Source organism: Puntigrus tetrazona, chromosome 8 (genome assembly GCF_018831695.1).
Source record: "Puntigrus tetrazona isolate hp1 chromosome 8, ASM1883169v1, whole genome shotgun sequence".
NCBI classification, from domain to species: domain Eukaryota; kingdom Metazoa; phylum Chordata; class Actinopteri; order Cypriniformes; family Cyprinidae; genus Puntigrus; species Puntigrus tetrazona.
The window spans coordinates 22241805-22268955 of record NC_056706.1 but is presented as its reverse complement, the minus strand read 5'-3'; the positions used below and the strand labels follow the sequence as shown (position 1 = coordinate 22268955).

The following is a 27151-nucleotide window of genomic DNA, read 5'->3' as shown; positions in this document are numbered from 1 at the left end:
TGCTTGATGTTAGTTGGCGATGCTGTCAGCACAACCTCAGCCTGCTCAGAATCATCCTCCGTAATGCTCCTGGTGCTCTGCTGCCGCTCAGAACTGCACTGTATGAGCTTCAGTATTTCAGCCTGAGACAGACCGTTAGACTGCTCCGTCGTACTGGCCAGCACACCGAGGATGCTGGGAATACATCAGGAACATCTAACAATTTTGTGCTTGTCCAAGTTAACGTTTGATTTCTGCAGCTAGTCTGCTTTGCATCGACGCAGAGCGTTTATTCCTGTCACCCACCAGTCGAGATCTACATCAGAAATGGTTGGATCTCCACCTGCATCTGTGAAAGGATTAAAGGTTATTGTACTTCACATATTAGGAAAATGAACTGAATTGCCATAGGTTCCTTCTGTAGTGTAATTCTTAACTAATACACTAGAGGTTTTAGAGTAGAGGAACTTCTCTAACCTTCAAGAACGGCTGCGGCCTGAAGTTCAGTCTCCACATCCGAGGGTCTGCTGTCTGCAGATGAATCTGAGGCTCTTCCGTCTCTGGATGAGGAAGTTTCCTCAGCGCTGGAAGTGGAGCTCTGCTCTCCAGCTGCGTCTGATAGAAATACAGTTTTATACTGTGCCAACTAGATCTTTGACGTAAAAGATGGATGACCTTGAAGTATGTGAAAGCTTTAAACATTTCCTAACCTCCGACTGCTTCTTCCTCGTGGGTGGCAGCCTGCAGATCAAACTCTGTATCAGAGGATCTGCTGACTGCAGGTGAGGAAGAGGCATCAGACGAGACATCGGTGTGTGTGCCGCCGCCGCCGCCGCTTGTCTGAGTCTCGACGGTGGAGGACTTGTCCAGCTCAGAAGACGACGACACACATGGCAGAATCACTGATAGTATTCTGCGGAAAGCCAGCGCAGAGATGGACATTTTGCGTTTCGGGACGAGGAAGAGGAAGATGAGGAACATTTGGCACCATCAGCAGGTGCAGCAGCGGAGGCCACCACATCTGGAGATGAAGACTCAAATTTCCACCACTTCGTCTTTCTTTTCTTCTCCTTTTTGACTTCATCCATTGTAGCACAAGGAAAGTCTTTAGCCATTTTTTCTAGAGACATAAGAAATATCTTTCAGATGGAAAAACTTTGTTTACAGAATTTGTAGCTTTGTTAATTAGTTTAACCCAGCTTGACCTGGTATATCGTTTTCTTTCTAGGGCAGTAGTAGAAGTAGAACATTTGAGTAATAAATATTATCACTGCACAAAGACCTATTTAAACTAAATATAGCTTTAATTACAAAAATATAACTTAACAATAACTGAAATACAGCGCTATTTTAGCAGGCTTAAGTATTTTCTGTGAAGTGACAAAGAGTCTCAGTTGTTTTTTCAACAGATAAAAGTAGGCTAGTTCAGTAATTCAGCTTGATGCACCTTACCTTACTCCTGATCACACACTACACCGCGGACAGTTTCGTCATAATTAAGTTCAATGGAGTCGTTCTATTCGCGCGTTCGATTAAGCGGGTGTTTTTATTTGAATGAGCTGCTCGAGGAGAAATCAAACACAACGTGCAACAAACACAACGAAAGCAAAAAAATGTTTATACTTAAAAACACCGTTAGCTAGGCTACATCACTCAACGGTTTCAACATTACGATACTTGACTAGTTCAATAGACAGTTTAATAAGCAAATACAGTAATATTAGGTCACTTAGTGTATATTTTAGGCTCAATCACAGCGCATCCCTCAGCGACCAGCCGATTCATTTCTGAATAATTCAGTGTTTTGAACAAATTTGTTGAGTCAAAGTTTCATTATTACATGCATAAACATCTAATGAATCTTAAATTAACCACTCAGTGACTTATTAAAAATATACTAAAACAAAATCATTAAATACTGGCACCTACTGGCGTTTTAATTTCGTTTTTTCCACTATCATTTCTTGTTTTTATTCAGTGTTAAAACGGTGTAAAGCAAATACTAAATTAATGTTTTCTGCTCATGCATATTGTAGTCTCTTATAGTAAGAATTTGATAAATTATGTGTGTGTGTGTGGATATGGATGTCAGAGAAAAAAAAATTATGTGTTTGTGTGTTCAAAAGCAAACTTTTGAGGTATCATTCTTAAATTTGGAACTCATCTTATTTAGATCCATGGCTTAGATTTTTTAGATTATTTAAACTTTTTTTTTTTTTCACTTTTTAAACTGCAATAATAATTCACCATGGGTCTTCTTGAGTCCAAACTTAACTGTGCTCCCAAGCCTCCATTTTTATGACTTTTTGTCCTCTATGGACCTACGTGTAACTTTTTTTTAAACTGATGCACAAGGGTGAAGCACAAAGGATGCTCACACCAAATGTTGATTTAAAGCAATTAATAGAAGTTAATTGACAAAGAAAATCTATTTAAGACATTGTCCTTGACAGCATTTTCATTTTACAGAAAGTGTCTAAAATTTTTAACAGTACTGTAGCTTTGCACTCCGAGACAAAGTTTTGCTTTTAAAGCTTTGTAGGCTAATATTCTTAGGCTAATGTTCATGTTTTTATAGCTATAACACCCAAAGGCAGTGTGTTTGCTCACTTATTAAAAGTATTACATCATCCATCTCTCATCCTGTATTTTTATGGATCTTATCCTGTCAGCCATTTAAAAAGTCATACAAGTGAACCCGTACAAAACTTGTATACCTTGGATACACTGTCACCTTGCAAAAAAATAAATAACCAAAAAACTTTTAGATATCTTTGTTGGTACTTTAGAGGCCTTGGGAATTCATATAGTAGCCTAGCGTAACAAATACGAAAATGAAAATAGCTAGCCATGACAACTAATATATTCCTAATATATGGATGGATGAATGGATATAGTGAAAATACACAACGTGAAAATATAATTGACCTAGCGATGTCTTATTAAAAGTTTTTCGGAAGAAAAAAAAAAGATGCAATTGACATCACTTGGCGGCGACACAGTGGACACGCATCCTGCTGCCACGTCTGAACTGATACTGTTGGCAGGTAACTGAACGACTGACAGCCGTCTCAGCCAATCAGCGGGGTCCAGATCAAGGCGTGGACTGTTTTCTCGCCCAATAAAATACGCGGTGGGCGGGTTTTTCAATGACAGCGATTCAGAACTAGGAACTAAACGGCTCTTGGCAGCAGCACCGGAGACATGTGTGGTGAGTACTGCCAATGAAAACTACCTTTTTATTTCATATTCACAATGATAATGTACGTAACGTTTACTTTAATTACACGCGTCATAGAATAAAGGCGTGTGGCCTGAAGTGGTGAGGTCGAAAAGCCGTTGGAGGGAAAATCCACTAGCATTTAGCATCGGACACAGGCTGTGTTTTAAATCCTGTACTAGTGAGTTGCCTACTTAGACAGTTTTAGGTATCAAATTGAAGCTACGACCGCGGTTATGTTGCTAAAGGCGTTTTTAGAGACCTGTAACCTTAATGCCATTATAATTAAAGGTCTATGTATTGATGTTGTTGTACGTTCCTTGTTGCTTCAAACCATCCTCGTTATGTTTAGCTCGAAATCTTTACTTGCTTTAATTAAAGCACGCACCCTGTGCAGTCTTGTTTGGTAGAGATAAACATTGCTTTGTCGCAGTGTTTAATCGTTAAACATTTCCATTTTATTAGATTTTTATCGTTTATCTATTTGAAGATGACCCGACCCCCTTTTTCCAGCGAAACAGGTCACAAAACTTCATTTGAAAGTGACCACACCTCTAATTCAAGTTTGGTTTTGGTGGTAAATATCACAGATTGACTGCTTGTGACCACACCAAAGAGAAACACACCTCCGGTTAAGTTACACAGAAATACTTAGTGCTTTAAGAAACTCTCTAAGATATCCGTTGTCTCTGATAGAGGCCGGGAAGTGATAGAGGGACACAGAATGACCAGCTGGAAGTTATTTTCCCATAGGTTTTTTTCTGATAAGCTAAATCTGTACGGCCTCTTCTTAAGATAAAATGCATCCAGGCGTTTGCAGACAGCCTTGACGAAAAGCAGGGATCGTTCTGCTTGCCTGTGGCAAAGCGATCTACAGACTAATGTTTTAGATTAGATTTGTTGTAAAAGGGTCAAAAATAAGAAAATGCAGTTTTCTGTTCTTTTTGGGGAAAGAAGAGTTCAATGTATCGTGTAGACGCACTCTAAAGGTCATCTACGTATAATTTACAGACGGTATGCATAAATATTAAAGATACAGTGGCAAAAAAGGGAGGGGAAAATGGTCAATGATCTTTGATCCATTAACTCGTTTGGTAAATGAAAAGAATGTAATGTACAAAAAAAGGTAATGTTGTACAAACATGTGCCTTTTGGTAAAATTAATAATCTACATTCTGTTTCTAATAAATACTGTTCTCTAGAACTTTCTTTTTTATCAAAGAAACTTCACAGCACAATTGTTTTTTCTTTTTTTTTTTTTTTTTGAGCACCAAATCGACTAATTTGAATGATTTCTAGAGAATCATGTGACACTGAAGACTGAAGTAATGATCCTGAAATTTCTCCTTTGATCAAAGGAATTAATTACATTTTAAAATATATTAAATAAAAAAGCATTTAAGTCATAAAAATGATATTTCGTGATATTACTGTTTTTACTGCTATGAAATGCAGTCTTGTTGAGCATAAGCCTTGATTTTTGTACAAAAATTGAAATAATAAAATAATCAAACCAATGCAGAACTTGAACAGTAACAGTAGTGTGTATATATATTTTAAAATTTTTTTTTTTTTTTTTTTTTTTTTGGAGAAGGTGGGGTGATGCAACTATATTCAGAATCTTTCATTTTAGCATGTCATCTGTCTAATAAAGCAGAGCCTTGTTTAACTACACACACACACACACACACACACACACACACACACACAAGTATATTCAGTGCCCACGGCCAGACCACTGAAAGGCACTTCTGTGTCGTTTCTGTCCTTTCATAGTGCTGTACTTGGAGTGCATTTATCCCTTGTGCAGATGCACACATTTTAAAGTGTTTTTTTTTTTTTTTACGCAGGTTTATCTGAGCTGATTTCCACCCTGTCATTGATTTTTGTTCAGACTGTGTGTATATCAACACAGATGGATGTTTCTTTCCATTAGGCTTCTTAATTTCCTTAATGGCATCCATAGTATCACTTCCTTGTTTACGGCAATGTGTGTGTAGTGTGGCAGTGTCTTTCTAGTGTATCTTCCCCCAGCGTTCATTTGAAGATGTCAAACCGGTTGTGTCTGCCTCACCTGACCGCTTCTTTAGCAACAATCTCGCTTTGCTTTTGTTGGCCCTTGATCTCGCAGCTGCTTCATCAGGGTCACTGATTGTCCAGTGCCCTGTTTCAGAGACAGGCTTACATGCTGATGTTTTGCGTTTCTATTCAAACCGCACACCCCAAAATATGTTGAGTATTTTAAATCGCAATGCAAATGTTATACAAATGGTTTCAGTTTCTCACTTAGGTTTGTTGTTTTCCTTTAACATCACATTGATTAAAACGAAAGCAGCTTCAGATTTTTTTTTGATGATGAGAAATCATTGTGATTATATTAATTAATATCCAGACAGTTTAAATTGTTTATACCGTTGTTTGAAGCAACTTCATCTCATATCTAGCTGAAAACATTTAAAACTGGAAAAATGTTTTGCTTTTTTAATAGTACTAAGCCTCAAATGTCAAGTATTCATTGGACTTTCTTCTTTAACTTTATCCATAAAACTATAATTAAAACAATGGAAAACCCTTAAGGTCAGTAGGTCACCTTTTACAAAGAAAACGCGCACATCTTCAAGCTCTCAGAATAACATGTAATAGAGGAGTCTATTGTTTTGAGTTCTATTTTAAATTATAATTTCAAGGTAATGCATATGCATTTTGACCTTAGATCTGCAGCGCTAGTTTGCAGGCACACCTGATTTAGATGTGACCTGTTTTTGCATGGCTGATGGATGTACAGTGGTCTCTTCTAGAATAGTTTGTGCTGAGAAATGCTGTAATGTGTTTCTGTCTGCATCTACCTATAGAGAGAGGTCTTAATTTATACACCATATTTCTTTAATATGTTTAGCTGTTTTAAGAGAGACCAGTAGCAGTACCTTTTTAGCAGTGAATGGAGTATTGATATATTGAGTGCGTATGAGCATGTGTATGCATATGGGGAAAAATGTAAATAGTCAGCATGTACATAACTTTCGATTTGGATACACAATCAGTTTTGTTACACATAATGGCTTCTATATAGTGTGTGTGTAAGAAAATTGGAATGCAGCTGTAGTCTTTGAATTAATTATTGAATTGTATTCATTACAGTGTCCAAAACAAACTTTCTTTCTCTCTCTCCCTTGAGGCATCTTCGCATATCTGAATTATCACGTGCCTCGCACTCGCCGTGAGATCCTCGAGGTCCTTATCAAGGGCCTGCATCGCCTGGAGTACCGCGGCTATGACTCCGCTGGTGTGGGCATCGATGGAGGAAACAGTAAGGAATGGGAAAACAACTGCAAGAACATCCACCTGATCAAGCAAACAGGAAAAGTCAAAGCGCTGGATGAGGAAATCAATAGTAAGTAATGACGGTCGTTTCAGAGGTCAAGGTTATGCACAATAACGTATGAGAACTTTTTACAAAAAAAAATCAATATGCATCACAGAGCAAACCACACAATGCAACTAGGTTGCATTCTCAACGTTTTTGTTTGTTTGTTTGCATTTAGTGCGTCAACTACCTAATTGCCTACCTAATTTAAAGGGTTGAACACAAAAGAAGATATTTTGAAGAATGTGGGTAACCAAACAGGCATTCATTGAAAGTTAATGGTTACCAGAATCTGTTTGGTTACACATTCTTCGGAATATCTTCTTTTATGTTCAACAAACAATTCCTATAGGTTTGGAACAGCTTGAGGGCGAGTAAATAACAGATCTGAACTAGTCCTGTAAACATGTCAAGATGATAACTGTGTCCTGATATCAAAATAAAGAGAAAACGAATCATTTAAAGGACTTGAAGGATAAAAACACAGTCTAACAAATCTGCTTCCTTGCTTATTTGAAAACTTGGTTTTAATCACAGCCGTGTCCTTTGAATTGGATAGGACATATATTGATGTCTTGAAATAATTAAGCCTAACATTGGAAAAGGAAAAAAAAAAGTAAAATATATTAAAAAGTACTCATAAGTGCACATTGAACTGTATTTAAAGTATTTGTTTGAAATATGGTAGTAACAGTTTATTTGAACGTTTGACCGCGCTTTTAACAAAACATTAACTAAATTTTTTTTTTCTCAGATTTGCTGCTTAGTTAGGAATGCTGTTGTTAAATGTAGATACTGGGTAGGATCAGGGATGCAGAATATGTGCTTTAAAGCTAATATGTTAATAACAGGCATGCTAAAGCGTCACATCTGTTCTTCAGGGCAGCAGGATGTTGATCTGGATGTGGAGTTCGACGTGCACCTGGGAATCGCTCACACTCGATGGGCCACTCACGGCGTCCCCAGCCCCGTCAACAGCCACCCGCAAAGATCTGACAAGAACAACGGTCTGCATCCACTTTTTTTTACAAACTTTCCTAGCTGTGAAAAGCTATTTTGGATAGAAGGGTTCTGATTATTTTATTTCCACGCAGAGTTTATTGTCATCCATAATGGAATCATCACCAACTACAAAGACTTGAAGAAGTTTCTGGCAAGTAAAACATCATCTCTCCATCTGTTTGTCCAACCGGTACGTGTCTATGTTTTGACCGTTTACGTCGTTATGTTTGCAGGAGAGTAAAGGCTATGACTTTGAGTCTGAGACGGACACGGAGACCATCGCTAAGCTGGTGAAGTACATGTATGACAACCGGGAGAACGATGACATCACCTTCGCCACCCTGGTGGAGCAAGTCACCCAGCAACTAGTAAACACCATTTTTGTACCCTTGACAATAGACAGTCTGAAGGTCATGATGATGGAGTAATGAACACCGTCTCTACTCTAGGAAGGAGCTTTTGCCCTGGTCTTCAAAAGTGTGCACTATCCAGGAGAGGCAGTGGGCAGCAGGTAACTTTCGATGTGATTTCTGAAAAACATTCTGAGCAATCACATACACAAACACGCAAGTCCCTAGTGGAGCTCCCTTTTGTCAGGAGAAAGAGTAAGTCGCTCTCTATGGACGGGTGTAAATGGAAAACAGAAGAAGTCTCGTTAACACATAATTGTTTTTTTGTATTTATACACACCTATTGTCAGTATAATGTATGTAGTGCATCCTAAACGAGCGAATGCTAAAGGTTAATAATTTGCATATCTTGCCCAAACCATTTTCATTTACGTTTCCGCACAGCCTTTCTTTACTCTCAGCAAACATACAACACACTTATTTCCCTCTGGCCTGAGAGAGAGCAGGAAGATCCTCTAGCAATGCTAAGTGTGCCGTCATTCAATTTAAACGCCTTTACCACTCTGTAAACAGACTCTTCAGCTGATCTTGTGTGTGTGTGTGTGTGTGTGTTAGAATTAATGTTAACTATGAAAATAACTGCTTTTCTGTACACTGCATTTGAATCATTTGACAGCCCTACAAGTATTAATTAATTTTTTTTCCCCCCCTCCATCCAGGAGAGGAGGTCCGTTACTGATTGGAGTTAGAAGTGACCACAAGCTTTCCACAGATCACATCCCCATCCTGTATCGCTCCTGTGAGTTCACACACTGACCTACCTCCCGCTGCATGAAGAGCTGAACTAGCACAAGCGTAATGCAGGTTCAAGCCTTATCCTGCAATTCTGTTGGCCCATCTGTGTCCATTGGAATTTAGTTTCAACTATATCTTGTCAAATACGTAGGCAGATGCAAAAAACAGATGGCCAATTAATAAGCATTCATACAGTGGCAAAAACAAGACATGCAAAATTAAAAATGTAACGGAAAACCCTTTTACAATTAGATTCATTAGTTGAACTAGGAATAAACAATACTTCTACAGCACTTATTAATCTTTAGTTAATGCTAATTTTGCCATTTACTATTGCAATATTAAAATCACAATTTGTGTTTGTTAACATTGAATGATTGTATTTTTATTAACGGTAATGTATTGTTTATAGTTTAATGCATTAACTAATTTTAACAAATGTCACCTTGTTGTAAAGTGTTACTAATGTATCCTGCTTTTTGTTTGCAAATGGTTTTCATATTGCAATGAGACAGCTTTTACTAACTTAATATCATATATTGCATGAATTCTCTTTAGACTTACCAATAATAAAGAGGAAAAAACACTAAAAGGTGTATATATAATGTTATTGCTGTCTTTTCATGTAGCTGGTAAAGACAAAAAGAGCTGCAATACTCTGCCCAGGATGGACGAGGACACGTGTCTGTTTCCTGTGAGAAAGCCGTGGAGTACTACTTTGCATCTGATGCCAGGTACTTTTGTCTCTTCCTCATCCGTTCACTCACTATGTTGATTTTATCTTCATAATGTCTAGAGAGGATTTGTTTTAAGCAAAAAGGAAAAGGGGTGGATTTGAACCGCTTTATTTGGTGTCACTTCAGTGCTGTCATCGAGCACACCAATCGAGTCATCTTCCTCGAGGATGACGATATCGCAGCGGTGCGTGACGGGCGTCTCTCCATCCACCGGATCAAGCGGACGGCAGGAGATCACCCGGCCCGGGCCATCCAGACCCTGCAGATGGAGCTGCAGCAGATCATGAAGGGTAAGGACAAAAATGGCAAGAGCTGATGAAATCACCAGTTGAATGGCTTCTTTTGTGTGCTGCCCACACAGTTTCAAGAAAGAAACTTTCAGGAAGCACTAGCCCTTAAATTAAACTTTGTTAGCAAGGTTTTTATCACTTCCCTGGAAGATGTTGACTGTGTAAATGAAACGTAATCATTTAATTGACATAATGCTGTGCACTCTTGAACTACAAATATCAAGCCCGCATAGACTTTAAAACGACAAATAAAATGCATCAATTCATTAATGTATTAATAAATCAGTACGGTAATGCATTAGAATAGTGGACATAATGTCCCCTATGCCCACTGCTGATTACTGACTGCATTTGTGTCCTTTCTACCGATACTTAAGCGGCGTTCAATATGATAAATCTAATCTATAACATCTTGGGTTTTCATCAATAATTAATCACATGAACCTTTAAATAAAAGGAGTGTCATTTCTACATTATACTGTACAGTGCTTTGATGCAACCTGTGTTGTTAAAAGCGCTATATAAATAAAAAATGATTGATTGATTGATTGACTTCAACTTGAGAACAATTAATAAAATATAACAAATGCATAGCTAGATACAGCATGAATGGCCCTTTGTGATAGTCAGCAATGTGGTTATGTGAAAATAATAGCCAGAAACTGATGCGAAAATAACCTGCCCACACAATCTATTTATGCTACACGATGATTATTTGCCGTGTATGAAGCGTTGCGTATTTTAGTGATCATAATTTCCTGTGAAGTCTGAAGTCGTTCTTTAACGTCTGCTCGAGATTGAAGAGCCTGTTGGACACGATCACATTAATTTTAAGAGACTGTCATTGGGGAAACGCACAGATGATTGGATATAAACCACACCACACCCAGTATGACCCACATTAAAATTGCAAGTTTAAAACAAGTTCTCAGGATGTTTATGAACTAACTTCTCAATGCAGGTCTGCCGTACAAACCTTTTAAGAGAGAAATGACCATAAACCAAAGAGGTCATCTCTAACGATAACAAGTGTGCATTTGTTAACTAATAACTACAACTTTTCCCTCCAATAAACTCCCAATTTTCTGCTCACTATTAATAAGTAGTTAAGTTTTGGGTACGATTAGACATGTAGAATAAGGCATTTATATGTTTAATTAGCACTAATAAATTGTTAATATTCTAGTAATACACATACTGATAAGCAAATAATAGATGTAACCATAAAATGTTACTGGAATGGGGTAACGCTAGTTCTCACTACTAACAAGTTGCTCATTAGCATGCATATTACTGTTAGCTGTTTATTAATACATATAAAGCGCACATCAATGCCTTGTTCTGACTATATTCTAGAATGCTGAACTTACAATTAAAATAGTGATTATTAATAAGCTGCAAATTATGAGTTTGAGACAACTGTCATAGATAATAGGCTTTATGTTAGAGGCTCTTAACTAGTTGCTTATTAGCTTGCATAATACTAGAATATTAGCCATTTATTAGTAGTAATTAATCGCATATTATTCTATGTGACTTTATTCTACATTCCTAATTCTATCTTATGATACCTAAACTTAACAACGACCTTACTAACTATTAAAAAGCAGCAAATTAAGAATGTATTAAGGGGGGAAAGCAACAGTTAATAGTAAATAAGTTCTTGTCTAAAGTGTATCAATAGTAGTTAGTTAATGGCTAAAATTCCTCCTCAAACTAAAGTTTGACCAAGATTGCCATTACTCTTTGCTATTTTGAGGGACTGTTTTGGCTCCTTTGAGGAACTGTAGGTGCTTTATTTTCCTTTTTAAAGGAAATGAGGCACATTTTTGACGATGCCTTCATTTCTTTGCTTTTCTATCATTTGCATCAAGTCCGGATTGCACACAGAACTGAAAAGATCCAATTCGTATCATGCGCTCTGTAAACGAACCATGGTCGCACATCTGAGACTACTGTTGAGCTTGAGGAGCACACATATCAGAAGGCAATGTGTTTGCTTTCCAGCCACCAGAGAGCAGTACGTCGCTTCAGATATGCACTGCTTTATAGTTCTCCTTTTTTTGCTCCTCCTCCATCTCTCCATCCACTCATTCCCTCATTTCTCCTCGCCTCCTACATTTCATCTGTCCTATTGTTAAAAAAAAAAAAAGAGACAATTCTCATGACCTAATTTCTGGGTAGGGCATTCCTTCAGTTATTCTCGCGTTCTTGCTGTTTATCGCAATGATTTTTTTTTTTGAGAAAAGAATTAATAAAGAATTTCTAATCAAGCAAAAAATGAAAGACTTTGGTTTTGCTTGGCGTCAGTGGTGGAAATCTCTTAATCCCATCAGACTGTTTGCAATCATCTATTTAAGATAATGATTTTTTTTTTTTTTTTTCTGTCGTGGGTTATGACTCCTCCCAGATGCCCTTTAGGACAAGAACAGTTCCAGATGACATTTGCTCAACAATATGAGACAATTCACAACAGAATGTAGTCTTTATTTTTTTTCGTGATTCTTATCGCCTAAAAGCTCCCTTTCGTGTTTCAGTGCAATTTAAAGAGTCTCGACTCGACTTCTTTTTAAAACAGGAAACTTCAGTTCCTTCATGCAGAAGGAGATCTTCGAGCAGCCAGAGTCTGTGGTCAACACCATGCGAGGAAGAGTTAACTTCGACAACAACACAGGTGAGCCCAGCTGTGCTCCGATCAGGGAGCCATTTCCAGACCAGACAAGTTTCAAGGGTATTCATGGTTCTTGTGAATTTAGACGTATTGCTACACTTCTCGGAAGGAATTTATTTAATAGGAATGACGTGTATCAATGTTTCGCCAACATTTGTCAGCTGATTCTTTAGACTTACTTTAACCTTGTTAGGACTAAATAATCATTCAACAACATAATTTTCAATGAAACGGGACTCATGAGCAATGAAAGTTTCTGGCTAATCTGCTTCCATTAAGTTTGTAGTAAGACAGAAGACAATAAAAAATGGCTAATTTTCCTTTATTTTTACTTTCTTTTTTTGTGTCTTTGCAGTGACCCTGGGAGGGTTGAAAGACCACATTAAAGAGATCCAAAGATGTCGTAGGCTCATCATGATTGCCTGTGGGACCAGTTACCATGCTGGAGTTGCAGTATGTACATCATTAAACAAAACACATGGCCCACTTCACACCTGACGTTGGTATGGGGTTTCCAGCTAATTGATGTCATATTGAAACTCATTGAGATGGCACATTTGGAGCTGGTTAGGGACGACTAAGAAAATGTAATGGAGTTGTAAATGCTATAATACTATTGGAAACATTAGTTTCAGTATGTGGTCAGTGTTGCCAGATAGGATAGGAGATTTCCAGCCCAAAAGTTCACAAAAACATTTTTTTTTTTTTTTAAATGTAAATCAAGATAGATAACAGAATTTTTATTAGTTTGTTTTAAGGAGATAAAGATTGCTATTTCAAATAGTGGAAATACATTAAATAGAATGACCAAATACGATTTTTTTTAAATATGCAGAAAGTGTCAAAACAGCAATCAAGAAATTAGTCAATACCCTCAGAAAAAAAACAATTCAACAGTCAGAATTTAATGCAAAAATTAATCTGAATAAGCAATGGTATTTCACACTTATTCATGAACTGTATAATAATAAAAAAATGCCCTTATTTTTGCATTGCTCTATAATTTCACACATAACTAGAGGAAGTGTTTTATAAAGTTGAATATAATACAGAACTTTGCATAGTCAAAACTAACAAGTCCAACAGCTTTCAATGATATCAATCTGGACCATTCAAAAGATAAAAGATCTTAAAGATATGTATGCGTATGCACTCTGCTTTTGGAGTTGCAGTAATCGTGTCATCTCTCCATCACCAGGTGTAATTCCCGTTTTAAGAGTATAAACACTCTCTCCATTCTTTTATTTAGGCATTGTGATCACTTATAGAGTTATACATGCAAAATCAGATCCGTCGTTGCGCTAAACACCCATCACTCCATGTCTGTTTGCTGATCCTTAAATACTGACTGAAAGGGCGGCCGTGACTTCCGCATTAGCACAGTCTCTTTGCAGTATGTTCACTTGTTTAATAATGTTGTGATAACTGACAGTATATATGCACGCTTAGGCTTGTATGTTAAGCATCTATCAGTATTGCAATTTGTTTAAAAACACAGAATCAGCCCAAATTTTGTCCACCCGCCCAAGCCAATATATACCCGCACAATCAAATTCAAAACCGCCCAATCTGGCAACACTGTACGTGGTTGGCTGAAGTATCAATTGCTGTTGTTTTTCTGAAATTTCAGAAAGTTTTATTTAGACTGTGCCAGGACTTTTATTGTGACAACATTAGCATCCAAGCACAGATGCATCGGAGTTGCCATTTTTTTTTTTCTCTTTAACAGATTTCTTTTACCATTTAACGTTTTTATTAGCCAAAACTGGTAATGGAAACCTATTAGTAGTATTTGCCTTTCTGTTATTAGTAATAGAAAACTAAAGTCTAAATGTCTAATGAATACTTAATTATATGAACATTGCAAATTCCATCAATTGGATCTTCACAAGTGTGCTTTTGTAGTCTGCACAAAAACAAGTATTCTCAGTGCATTGCAGTTTGCCCGTGTTGAATCTTCACTCACTTCTCACTTAAAGTAATTTCTGAATGGAGAAAAGCAATAGACTAGATATCTTATTTATTATCTGTCATACACCAGAAAACATTTTGAAATCCGATTAAATTGGAGACTTGGAGTCCAAGGTGTAAATGCAATCCAGCTGAAGGTTGTCCGGATATGAAACACATGTCATAGATACTTGTACAAGTTTAAATCCAGCATTTAAAGGGGTCATCTGAAAAGTTATAGAACTTTAAGCTGGCAAAAAAAAAAATGAAAACATTAATAACATGCTGTTTGATATGTTAATAGTCAGCTATTGAAAGATGAAGAAGTACAGACTCTGAGTATGCTTTTACTTATTTTATAAAGTGGGAATTCATAATGTTAAAGCTACTCTCTAAAGTGTTAAAGTTTTTTTTTTTTTTTTTTTTTTTTTTTTTTTTTTAGCTGTGGCTTTAACACTAAGTAAATTGCTAATTAGCATTTAGCATTTTTGTATTTATTTCCTTTTTTGGAATTACGAGAATATGACTGTAAAAAGTGACAAATTTCATATATATTTTTTTATTATTATTATTATTTTTTTTTTTTTTTTAAATGGATGATATGAATCTACACAGTTTGCAATTCTGTGACTTCCCAGTGCAATCAATTTTGCACAGATCTGCCATTTTGATTAAAAGAGAGCTGCTTGCGGCTTCAATGGGCTACACTGTTGGCAATAAACAATGTACCCTTTTTGCTGCGATTTTCACTTATATGACTGGGGAGAATGGATAATTATCATGGAAAAAAACAAACACATTGCAAAAAGAGCCTTGCATAACAGTCATAACTTTACTTTAGGGTAAAATAAATGCCTTTTTTATCACTATCATATTTTATTGCATCATGTCTGATTATAAAATAATTGGTTCATGCTGGTTGTGTTTCTGACTTAGACTCGTCAGGTACTGGAAGAACTGACCGAACTTCCTGTCATGGTGGAGCTGGCTAGTGATTTCCTGGATCGAAACACGCCTGTCTTCCGAGATGATGTGTGCTTTTTCATCAGCCAGTCAGGTTGGCTTGCTTCCCTGTGTGTGTGTGTGTGTGTGTGTGTGTGTGTGTGTGTGTGTGTGTGTGTGTGTGTGTGTGTGTGTGTGCGCGTGTGCGCGTGTGCGCGTGTGTGTGTGTGTGCGCGTGTGTGCGTGTGTGTGTGTGTGTGTGTTATGAATTATGTTTTTGAGGTAGGACAGTCATCTGAACTCTGACGTGTGTGTGTGTTCAGGAGAGACGGCAGACAGCCTGTTGGCTCTGCGCTACTGTAAAGAGAGGTGCCTTGACGGTGGGCATCACCAACACTGTGGGCAGCTCCATCTCCAGAGAAACAGACTGTGGTGTTCACATCAATGCTGGCCCAGAGATTGGTGTGGCTAGCACAAAGGTGGGTTTGGTTTTTTTTGGCAAATAGCATTTGAGCATAAAGATGTTTAGGACTGTTGAATTAATATTATTAACTCGATTATACTAAAGCATGTTATGTAATTGACCTGATTACAGTTTTAACAAATTTGTAGCTTTAGTATATTTAAAGTTATATCCTACTTAATGATCTTAATGATCAGTGGTTATGGTTACTCAATGCAAATGCCTGATCTGTTCATAGGAATCTGAAAAAACACTCTGACTGACTTATCAACTTTTTTGGTTACAGAAATGTTATTTTTAAACAGTGTTTAAATGTACTATTGACGGTTTAACTTAATTAGATTTAAGGAATCTTTTTTGTAATTCACACCATTCTCCAATCCATTTCCACCTATTTGAATTCAGTGCTCGGTACAACAGATTCTTTTCACCAATTACGAAGTGAACTACTCCCATGGCAGCCCTTACTACGTGCTTTTAGATTGGCCTGTAACCTGTGGCAGTCCCATTGCCAGGGGACCTATTCACAAAATGTCCATAATAATTTTACCCACTTAGAAACCCATTCTATATGCTACTAGAGAAACCAGACACGGGAGCTTGGTTAGTCATTTTAGTACAAAATGATTTTTTTTTTTTTTTTTTTTTTTTTTTTGGCGTCATAATGAAAGATGCATTCAGTAGTCTGGTGCTAATTCACGTATTAAAATGGTTTATACTCTCAGAAGATGACAATAATATGAACTAATTTTAGTGTTCCAGTTGTGTATAAATGTGTATGGTGGGCCAAAGATGCAGAATAGGACTGAAGATGAGAAAGCTATGAGACAAAAATGTTAACACTGATTTGGAAATCACATTGATACAATTATTTTAGAAAATCCTTACCTTTTGTTTTCCGGGTAAGGACCATCCCCCTAAGAGTGTATCATTTTGGTATAAGTACCAGATTAAGAACTACTAAATGTGCTTTTAACACATGGCGTTAAGTTGAACGCTGCTGTTTTGAATGTGAATTGAGAACTAGAACTCCTGCATATAAACACTACAGCTCTCAGAAAGAAGGTCTAGAGCATTGTTTCTAGATCCTGGTCCTGAGTACCCCCCAATACTGCACATTTGTTTGTCTCTTATCTGACAGACCCATTTCACGTCCTGGAGTTTCTTCTAATGAGCTCATGTGTTGAATCAGGTGTGTTTGATTAGGGAGAGACACAAAATGTACAGTGCCGGGGGGGGGGGCACCCAAGACCATGGTTGAGAAACACTGGTCTGGAGCATTTGTCTTAACCAGTTTTCTAAATCTTTGACCTCTACATACAAGTCTAATGAAGTCACAACAAATATGTGAAAAGGAAAAAATTTTTCTTGGAAACAAGTGTCTGAGCAGCTGGATTTGGCTGGATGTTAATGCTGAGAGAAGAAATATGACCACAAAGGAGACTGCACTTTTCATACTCTTGTTGCTTTCTCTAGCCCTGCTTTTTCATCCTTAAGAGGAGCAATGGCATTTCTAACTGTTACGTGCAAGGAAAAGGACAGATCCAGTTAATTTATGACAAGGCTTCATTAGGATAGAATTATGGATGCCTGCAGGCTGAATGAGATGATCTAATTTGCTATATAAGTATCGGATTACAGTGAAACAATGGGGGTGAGGTGCCAGGACATCTGCCAAAATCCTGCATTGGTATTTTAGTCCCACTTTATTCAGCTCTTGGAATAATTGGGCTGGCTATTTTCAATGAGTTTAAGTGATAAGTTTCAGACTCCTTCAGATGTCTTCCAGGTTTCAAATGAGATGCAGAACTCTACAGTTGAGGACCAAAATCTCATTAGATTGGTGGTTTATTTGTTTCAGTATACATTAATAATTATGATGCAGATGTGATTGGACAAACCCCCAAAGGTTGTTGTAAAAGAAAACCCTCTACCATAGTTATTACCGCAAAGACTGGGACCATAAAAATTTGGAGTCAGTATGAAATATTAATTGAACCTTTCTACTTTTGATATCATTGCAAAGAAATTGGGGTTAGTATTTCTTCATCCTTCACAATCTCATTCAGGTCTCGGCCCATTTTCACATGAATGCCCACTTTTTAAAGATCCAAATAATTCTATTAGTCCTTTTTTCATGCTTAAAACCGCTTGTCCTATATGGGGTTAGAAGGTCTCTGGAGCCAATCACAGCATCTCAGGCCAAGGCACTAAAACCCTGGACAAATGACCACTCCAAGCAATTCTGAATGTTTCTCATGATGCCATTCTATGGGGATGATGTAATCAATTCCACCAGCCCTGGTTGTGTGGTGATGAATTACGATTTTGTTACAGCGTTAGCTTCTCTTTTTAAATTTCATGAACATGTTTTTGACGTTTAGTTGCTCTGTAAAATGTCTGTTTCCCGTGGTGCATTGTGGTCATAATAATTTCTCAAGCGTCTCTGATGAATACCCTTTGGAGGGATGGTCTTTCTGGAAGCTCTTTCTCCAACTGGAACTCTCATTACAAAGAGAATGACACTGACTTTCTCATCTATCCATCAATAAAAGATGTCTTTTATCCTCCCACTTATTAGTTCCAAACTAATAGTCCGTTTTTCAGATTGGGGCATTAAGTGCCAGCAAAAGTTTGTTTGTTTGTTTGTTGGTTGTTTTTACAAAGAATAAATGTGTACAATCATGTACCCTCAAGTAGAGGTTATCTATCCTTCTTGATTGCGCTCTAATTTATCCTTAAACCACATTTTTAAAATGTCAGGACTTTTGAGAATCGTTGGGTTGCTCCACAGATGCAGGCTGTTTCTCTCTATCCGCCCACAGCACCAGAACATTCCCTCAGGGGAACCTCTAAACCCACACCCACAACTACTTGGAGTGTTATGCTTCTGGGTTTTCAGATTGCAGCTGTAATCATTTCGATTGTAACTGCGAAATTGGGATGTTTAATGTAGGAAGATGACCCTCTGCTGAGTGAGAAATAAGTGTCATGTAGATGCCATTTCTTTTGTACATGGGTGCAAGGCTAGGGTACATAAGATTGTGCAATCTGATTGCCACCACAAATCTAGCCAATGAAGTTGCCATTTAGAGGTCTAGGCAGACAACTTCATTCAACCAAAATCCAAATATTTGCCAATTAAGCATCTTTGCAGCCAGCAGTTTTCCAGGTAACAGACAGGCTTCAACTGTTCCTTCTTCTTTGCCAAAATACACAAGTTGCAGCCCAGATTGCAGACAGTTAGCTTAGCCCATCTTGTGAGCTGCTGAATTTGATGTAGATGTGACATATTGGTTGGTTTGCCTGATTCTGCTGTGACTGCACTCCTCTCTCTCCCATGAGGCATTCTTCAAGAATGTTCCTGTTGTGGCACGCTTTGATTCCTTCATAATTGCATGCTTCACACTTTTAGTGCTCCCATAGGGGTTCTTTTTCGTCACTTTCGTTTTCAAAGTCTCTGTCATGCTACTCATTGACACTTCTGTAGTTGAATTATTGTTTTGTTTTGTTTTTTTCTTGTTCAGTGGCTAGAAGTCATTCAAACCTGTTTTGATGCCTTTTATAGCCTTAGTAATCCTGAAGACATTGATTAGTGTGTTCAGGTGTTTTTGATTTAGAATTGAATCTGAACTCTACAGGGCTGTGGCCCTTCAGGAGTTCAGTTTGACACCTGTGATCTAGAGCAAAAGTCCTCAACTCTGAACCTCGGGATCTACTGCAGTATTTAGCTCCAACCATAATTGGACACACCTGAAACGGCTAATCTAGATCTTCAGAAATACTACAAAGTTGCATGTAGGTGTGTTTTCAAAACAAGTTGGAGCTAATCTCATAGTAAGGTGGATCTTGAGTTGATCCAGAGCAGTGGTTCCCAATCCTCATGGGTATTGCGCTGTGCAGCCTCTTCTCACATGCTTGTTTTGAACTGATATTATGGTGGAATTCGTAATGTCCACTTCGCATTGTGAGGACTGGGGTTGCTTAAGACCTTAATATTGTATTATGGCAAATTTTAGTCATAGTTTACATTGTTTTGGCACTCATTGTTGCGACACATTTTGGGATTAAATGGGTGGCATAACATCATGTTTTTGGACACCGCTATAAATTGCTGTACCCTAAAGTAGTGCCAAATTGAAAGGTATTGAAGCAATTTTAGACAACCCAGGTTTTGGATCCTTCTAAAAGCAGTTTTGGCCACGCCTGATCTAGAGGAATAGCACATTGGAGATCGGTCTTAAATTAATTAATAAATTTAATTCATAGCCTTCCAAATGAAATTCAGCTTAAGTCTGTCATTCTTTGCAATCATTCCCAGGTCTGCAATTGGGCGACTTAATTTTACATTCACTGAGAGTCAAGACCTCAGTTTAACATCTCATCCAAAGAACGGTACTTTTTACAGTATAGTGTCTCTGTCACTGTATTGGGGTGTTCGAACCACATGGACCACAGGGTAGGCAAAACCTGGCTGGCACACCATATCTGCGCTGGTTTACATCAACCAGCACTGCCACTATTCAAATTAACAACGGCTGTTTATGGCGACGCAGAGAATTATGGGTTATCTCTAGCAGCAAAGGTTATACCTTAGCATCCTTGAAATTCCTGTGAAAGGAGGACACATTTGAAGGTTGTATTCGGAGTGTCCTACTTGCTTTTCTGAGAGATCCTCAACGTATGCATTGATGTATTGACTGTTGGGTAGTAAACCACTGCAAAGCAGAGGTCTGTAAAGGCAGTAAAATGGTCCAACAAGTTGACTGCTTTTAGTTTATTTTGAATCCTGTTTTTTTTTTTTTTTTTTTTTTTTTTTGTTAAATTTATACACAAACCCAAACCTTGCAATAGGTTTGGGTTTGTGCAATATTGAGAAACTTTTACAACCACACAGAGGGTATAGATTACTGTGCATTGGGTAAATTGGTTAAAAAGGGTTGATGATTTAATGTGATCTAACTGCTCCCCAAGATCATGTCAATCCCAGTCACCATCACTCCTTTGACCAAACTACTTAACCTTAGATTGGTAAAGGAACTGTTATCCCTGCAGGTAGTGAACCGTCACAGATGAAAAGCATCTGTAAATAATAAGGATCAGTGCTCATATGGTAGTGATTTGTGAGGGTGGGTGTCTGGTCCGTGGCTCCTCTGCAGTCACTGGAAGTATCTTGCGTGAACTCGGATAACCATAAGTGAGCCAGAGCATGTTGTCAGACGTCCTCAATGCTTCCTAAATGTGCTTCATATCTGATTGAGAGTGGCTTTAATATGTTCTGAAAGATAATGGCGTAGCACCAGATTACATTTAGACATGTAATGTGACAACGTATGCATTGTGGAATGCTGTTAAAGTCGATTTACAAGCCACAGAGGCTTTGGGATCAAAGGAGAGGAGAGACTTTGTGAGAGATGGGGATGAAGAGAAAAATAGCACTTCTTTCTTTCTCTCTTGCCCAGCCTTATTTGGCAAATCATTCAACCAAAACTTTTTTAGGTTTTCTTTCTTTGTTTTCTGACACCTTACTGAAATACAATACCCCAAGTTCATTTGTTTTTATCATTTGTCCAGGTGTAGAATGTGGATCACAAATGTACATATTTTGGCTATTGCTGTTTTTATTAAATTGCTGCATGGAAAACATCTGTCTCAATCTTGGTGGCCTTAATAAGTGCTTGGACATTTGAGTCCCTGTTAAAATGTCAAAAAGCTAGTGAGAAAAAAAAGAAGAGAGAAAAATCGCATTAAGTAAATCTTAATACTGAAAAAATGACACTTGCGGATGGTTTTGTGGTCCAGGATCACACACAAGATTCAGATTCAAGTTAATCTGAACTTTTATTTTGACAGGTTGGTGTGAAGGCCGCACAAAATAGTTGAGACATTAAAAAAAATAAGAATACATACAGCATTATATAACTGCTCTGACAGTCTCTTCAATTTAATTAAAATCAGTTAAGCAGAAATTGTGACACGTTATCTAATGCCATATAAATACTTATTTAAACCATGACATCAATGTCTCAACTACTTTGTACAGAGTATACTCAGGGCCACAGAGGACCCACAGAGTATACCTGATTTGTAACAGTAAAACATTGTATATTGAGCTCATGTGAAGTCTTTTATCGCAGGCATACACGAGTCAGTTTGTGGCTCTCATCATGTTCGCCCCTGCTGATGTGCGACGACAGAATCTCAGTGCAGCCTCGCAGACGAGAAATCATACAAGGCCTCAAAGTTCTGCCAGGTAAACACAAATACAGCTGTGCGTGTTTTAGAATTGACTAGAATTTGCTGCTAATGTGATCCTAGTCATTAGCTGCAATAGTAAATTAGCAAATTTTTGTGCACGTGCCTCTTGTGTACAATTACGACGGTGAAATGCTGACGTCACAGAGCTCGGTGCGTGTGTGTAAGTGCATTCGCTCAGGGGTTTGTGAGCAGAGAGGAGTAGACGGCCTCGGCCAACTCTCTCCGTCACTGCTGGAAGTCTTTATTGGACCGCAAGCGTCTGCTGGGGCGCCCCCTTCCCCTTCCCCAGCTTTCTCCAGTTCTTGCTTTCTCCTCTGTGGAGTTTTCGTTCTGCTTCCAAGCCAATGAGGTCAGGAATGTATTGGCAGCCAGTTACTGACGTTCCCCCTGTGCTCCAGCTCACTCTTCATACGAAGAACTGCTGATTCTGTCATTAATGCTAACATGTTTTGGATACTGTGTTTGCAACCTTTGGCCCAAAATATGTGTAAGTAGATTAAAAGCGTCATTGCCACACATGTACGTATTCTCAGGCTTGCCGCAAGAAAGTGCTACAAACAGGTGTTGTTTCCTTTTAAACAACAGTTAAAAGTTAAGCTAATGTCATGATGGAGCAGTAGTTGGATAGATTTTTATTGTATATGTATACATGTACGTACATGTGAAAATTGCATTGATTTTAAAATGATAAAATTTAAAAAATATAATTGGTTGTTTTAATACACATTAAACCTTAAGTCTGTTATAGTTTATTTAATATTTACTTTGTAATGTCAATTTATAAATTTATATTAAACTTGTATTTGTCAGGATTTTATAAACACAGACTAAGTGTTACATAAATTAGAAATGTGGCTATAAATATTTATATAATATTATAGAAATTTAATTATAAATTCGTATTGAAACTGTTGTCAATTTTATGAGCGCATTATAGTATAATTTAAAATCTAAAATTGAATGACTACACAGCTTTTTAAAAATGCTGGATAGTTGGTGCAAAAGGCACTGACTACTTAACTGTTGATTTTCTGTAATTGGTATGTATCCTCATTCCTGTCATAATAAATGGCTGTGTCTCTCTTTCTGTAGATCTAATCAAGGAGGTGTTGAGCCTGGATGAGGAGATTCAGAAGTTGGCAGCAGAGCTGTATCAGCAGAAGAGCGTTCTCATCATGGGCAGAGGATACCACTACGCCACCTGCCTGGAAGGAGCTTTGGTTAGATCGCTTCCTTTCTCCTTTCCTCTCCTTGCTATGTTTCAAGCCTCCTTAAACCATGCGCTAACTTTGTGGAAATAACAGACCCTATTTTAAGTCAGAATAGCTTTTAAATTTCTCATAGCTTTCAAACGGTAAGGAAAAGTTCTTCAAAAATGCTTAATGTGATCCTTTTTAAACACCTTACATTTGTGTATGTTTATTTACTGTTCAAAGATTCATATATATATATTTCAAGCTTTAAAGTGACTTTTGGATGAACTTTCCCTTTAACCAAGTCTGTTTCTGATTTGAGGGTAATCTACATTGATTGAAACTATGCCGTTTCACTGTCGAGAAGTAGACCTGTACTTACAGGAAAGTAAGAGCTAGGAAGAAAATAAGAATCTTAACTGATGGACTTTAGCATTTTCCAGAAGTTTGGCCCCATTTAGCCTAACCACAAATAAACAGAGGAAGTAGTTTGACTGTGTTATTTAAGAAAAAGCCTCCCATACAACTGGAAGTGAGGATGAATCTGTCACTGAGGCATTAGCGAGCTCTGAACACGAAAATGTGCATATGTGCTTTCAGATATTTTTAGATTTCTTTCCCCTAGTTATGATTACGCAACAGTTATTTATTTTTTGCTTTAGCTTGTTTTGATGTTTGTGTGTGTTTCAACAGCTTTATTTTAACAATTCCCACTATCTACAAGTTGCTATTAGCGGTTTATAAAGCATACATTCTGCATGACTATATTCTACATCCCTAATCCGACCCAATATCCAAAACTAACAGCTGCATTACTATTAATAAGCAGCAAATTAGGAGTTTATTACGACAGTCATAGTTATTGGTTTGTCAACAAAAAGAATTGGACCTTGATTTTCGCTTTTTGTTTTTGCTTATGCTTTGGTTTAACGTTTGCTTTTTGTATCCTTTTTTTGTTTTTGCTTTTCTTTAATAGTTCCCATCCAATCCGTCTTCCCATGTTAAAGCTTTGTTGTTATTGTGTGCCATTCAGAAAATTAAGGAGATCACGTACATGCATTCGGAGGGGATTTTGGCTGGCGAGCTGAAGCACGGGCCGCTGGCTCTAGTGGACAAACTCATGCCTGTCATCATGATCATCATGAGAGACCACACGTACAACAAGTGCCAGAATGCATTGCAGCAGGTCGTGGCGAGACAGGTAAGAGCCATTTGCATGTCCTAAAGGTGAAGTCACTGCTTGCGAGATATAAAAGAGTTCAGCGGTGCAATGATTTAGATGTGACTGGTCCACAACCTGATTTACAGCACAATTCAGTATGCCAGAAACATGTAGGGATGAACTGAATTAAGCTTGCTATGTAGAGACGGTCCTCGCCTCCGTTTAAGAGGATGTGGTTATGTTGCGATTGTAGGGCCGTCCGATCGTGATCTGTGATAAGGAGGACTACGAGACCATCAAAAACTCCAGCCGCACCATCAAAGTGCCTCACAGTGTGGACTGTCTGCAGGGAATCCTCAGCGTCATCCCGCTTCAGCTGCTGTCCTTCCACCTCGCTGTGCTCCGCGGATATGACGTGAGTCTCGTCCGCTCACTTCCTGATCATAAGTATCGTAATACAGCAAATAAATCAATCAAACGTGACCGACAAGGCTTCAGTTGCCGCACAAGTTATTTCAAGGGTTCCAAATTTTGTGGTTTTTTAGATCATAGTTTTTGTTGGCTGACAGTCTTTGCTGCTGTTATGTCGATTTGAGACGTGTATGAAATGTTTTAGTACATTATGAATATGCAGGTAACTGTAGTGCCAAGATGAAAGATGTTAAAACTAGAGTTTTGAAAATGTGTCCTAATGATTATTAAAAAAAAAAAGACATGGGTATGCATGTATGAGAAATATGATGGGTGTGTGTGTGTATACACTTTATTTATTTTATTTATTTTTTGCTTTAAGGTCTGTATGTTATCAAAATTTGATACCATAGAATTAAAAAGTCCAAGATTAATTGCTATTATTACAAGCAATGGGAAAAAGAAAACCATATATTAGCATTTTTATACATTTGATATATTTTAGCACTGTAGTTGCTGTGTTTATTGAATATACGTTTCTTATTAAAGTTACAAAAGTAACTGTTTTGATCAAAATCAGTGATTTTATCTATTTTGTTGTTTGACTAAGATTAATGACGCACCGCTGCCCAGATTTAATATAAGCTACTGTTACACACATTTTCTTTCTCAGCTGTTTGCTTTCACTTAAGACCTGAATCAGAGAATTCTTGTATTTGTTTAATTGCACATCTTTCCTAGTGTTTAACTGTTCAAGGCCTATAAGGCAGCAGGAAAACAGTTCAGTACTCAATATAAAAAATATTTTTTTGTGCAGTAGATATTATGCCGTATTACTTACTGAGTTGTATTCTTCTTTTGTCGTTTTACACAGGTTGATTGCCCAAGAAACCTGGCCAAGTCTGTGACTGTTGAGTAATCGCTTCCTAATCGAACACACACACACACACACACACACACACTCACTACAGACTATCGAAGACAATTTAAGAGAGGGGTTTACACATGCCAGCTTTCTTGATTCTAAAGAACCTGAATTGTACCTCCATATACTTGTATCTTGTCTCCGAGCATGATTCTGGAAGTTTCATATCGTTGCTGTTAACTGGAATGTGATATTTGTTTTTGTTTTTTCTTGTGGTGGCGTAGTATGGGGTGGCGGAATAAGAGCTGCACTCGTAACTCAGATGTCACTTGATTGCCTTTAACACCTTTATCTTATGGCTTTTTTATTGTTAGTTTGCTCTGTTTGAAATATTAGTTTGACCCAGAGAGACTTCCAGATGACTCTCATCAAATACACAAGCACTTGTGTAGCAAAGTTAAGTGACACGAGCCTGATATCTCTCCATTAGCTGTTCTCCTTATGGGGAAAAAAACCTGATTCTAGCAAGATGTGGCACTAAAACACAACTGTGAATCAGTGTTTTTTTGGTAGTTTGCACAATACATTGTTTATCCAGTTTGCTGCTATTTAAGGATCTAGTTGTTACTGATGATTTCATTTTTTTTCCTGTTATGACTTTCAATCTTCTGGAGTTTCATATCCAGGGATATTTCCATAGCTGAGCTTCTGTGGCCTGTAAGACTTTGAGACAATGACTCTTTTATTCAAATTGGTATTCACTGAAATGCAGATGTTTACTAGAGTAAAGAGTAAAGTCTTCTCAATACATTGCTTTGAGACTTTAATCATTTATAATATTGTTAGGGTGATAGTTTACAATGTGGATCAATGCTTTTATTATTTTAGAGGTTTAAAGCGATAATAAGCACGTGCGAACAATTGATAGTGTATTTATCAATTCAAAATGAACCTAGTTATAAATAAATGCAAATAACTAATGATAGATAAACGGTGTGATTTGCTTTCAGCTGAAAATATTAAAGTTGCGGTCATATTGAATGACGACAATCCCGGTCAACTACATGAAGGGTCAAATATGAAGTGAATGTATTATCTGATCATGCTTTTAGTGAAGTTTGTATTGCTTTTGCCAAATTGGATGTAGCACGAGGAGATCTACTGGTATGGTAAGCGCCAACTGTTTCCGAAAATGAAATGTTTACATGAATAGAGAGATGTTTGATTATTGCAGCATGGTAGTGAATTTCTGTGCCTGTAGTTACTGTAAGAGTATCGTATTTATAAAAATCGGTTACTGAGACTCATCCGATGGTACGCTTGCGTACTATAAATATATGCATGAATTCTTTTGGCTTCCGTTCTTCGATTCCTTTCTTCTTTAATGTTCCGAGGCCTTGTTACGGAGTGTCTCTGCCAAATGAGTGTAGTGTTACATAAAGCCTGCCCCGTACAACGCCACCGACCGTTACCATTGTTTCCATGGGACCATTTTGTTT

General features: G+C 37.6%; 1 protein-coding gene across 1 annotated transcript; it reads left to right on the top strand.

Moving 5' to 3' along the window:
• Positions 1 to 3094: 3094 nt before the first annotated feature.
• gfpt1 (glutamine--fructose-6-phosphate transaminase 1) lies at positions 3095 to 25754 on the top strand. Its single transcript, XM_043247911.1, is given in 21 exon segments — positions 3095 to 3190; positions 6375 to 6590; positions 7445 to 7570; positions 7658 to 7716; positions 7799 to 7933; positions 8015 to 8076; positions 8635 to 8714; positions 9340 to 9402; positions 9405 to 9444; positions 9574 to 9737; positions 12316 to 12411; positions 12764 to 12861; positions 15295 to 15415; positions 15624 to 15663; positions 15665 to 15779; positions 21901 to 21939; positions 21941 to 22016; positions 23114 to 23241; positions 24248 to 24415; positions 24630 to 24791; positions 25662 to 25754. Coding segments are annotated over 21 exon segments (2040 nt in total). The 5' UTR covers positions 3095 to 3183; the 3' UTR covers positions 25707 to 25754.
• The last annotated feature ends 1397 nt before the right edge of the window (positions 25755 to 27151 follow it).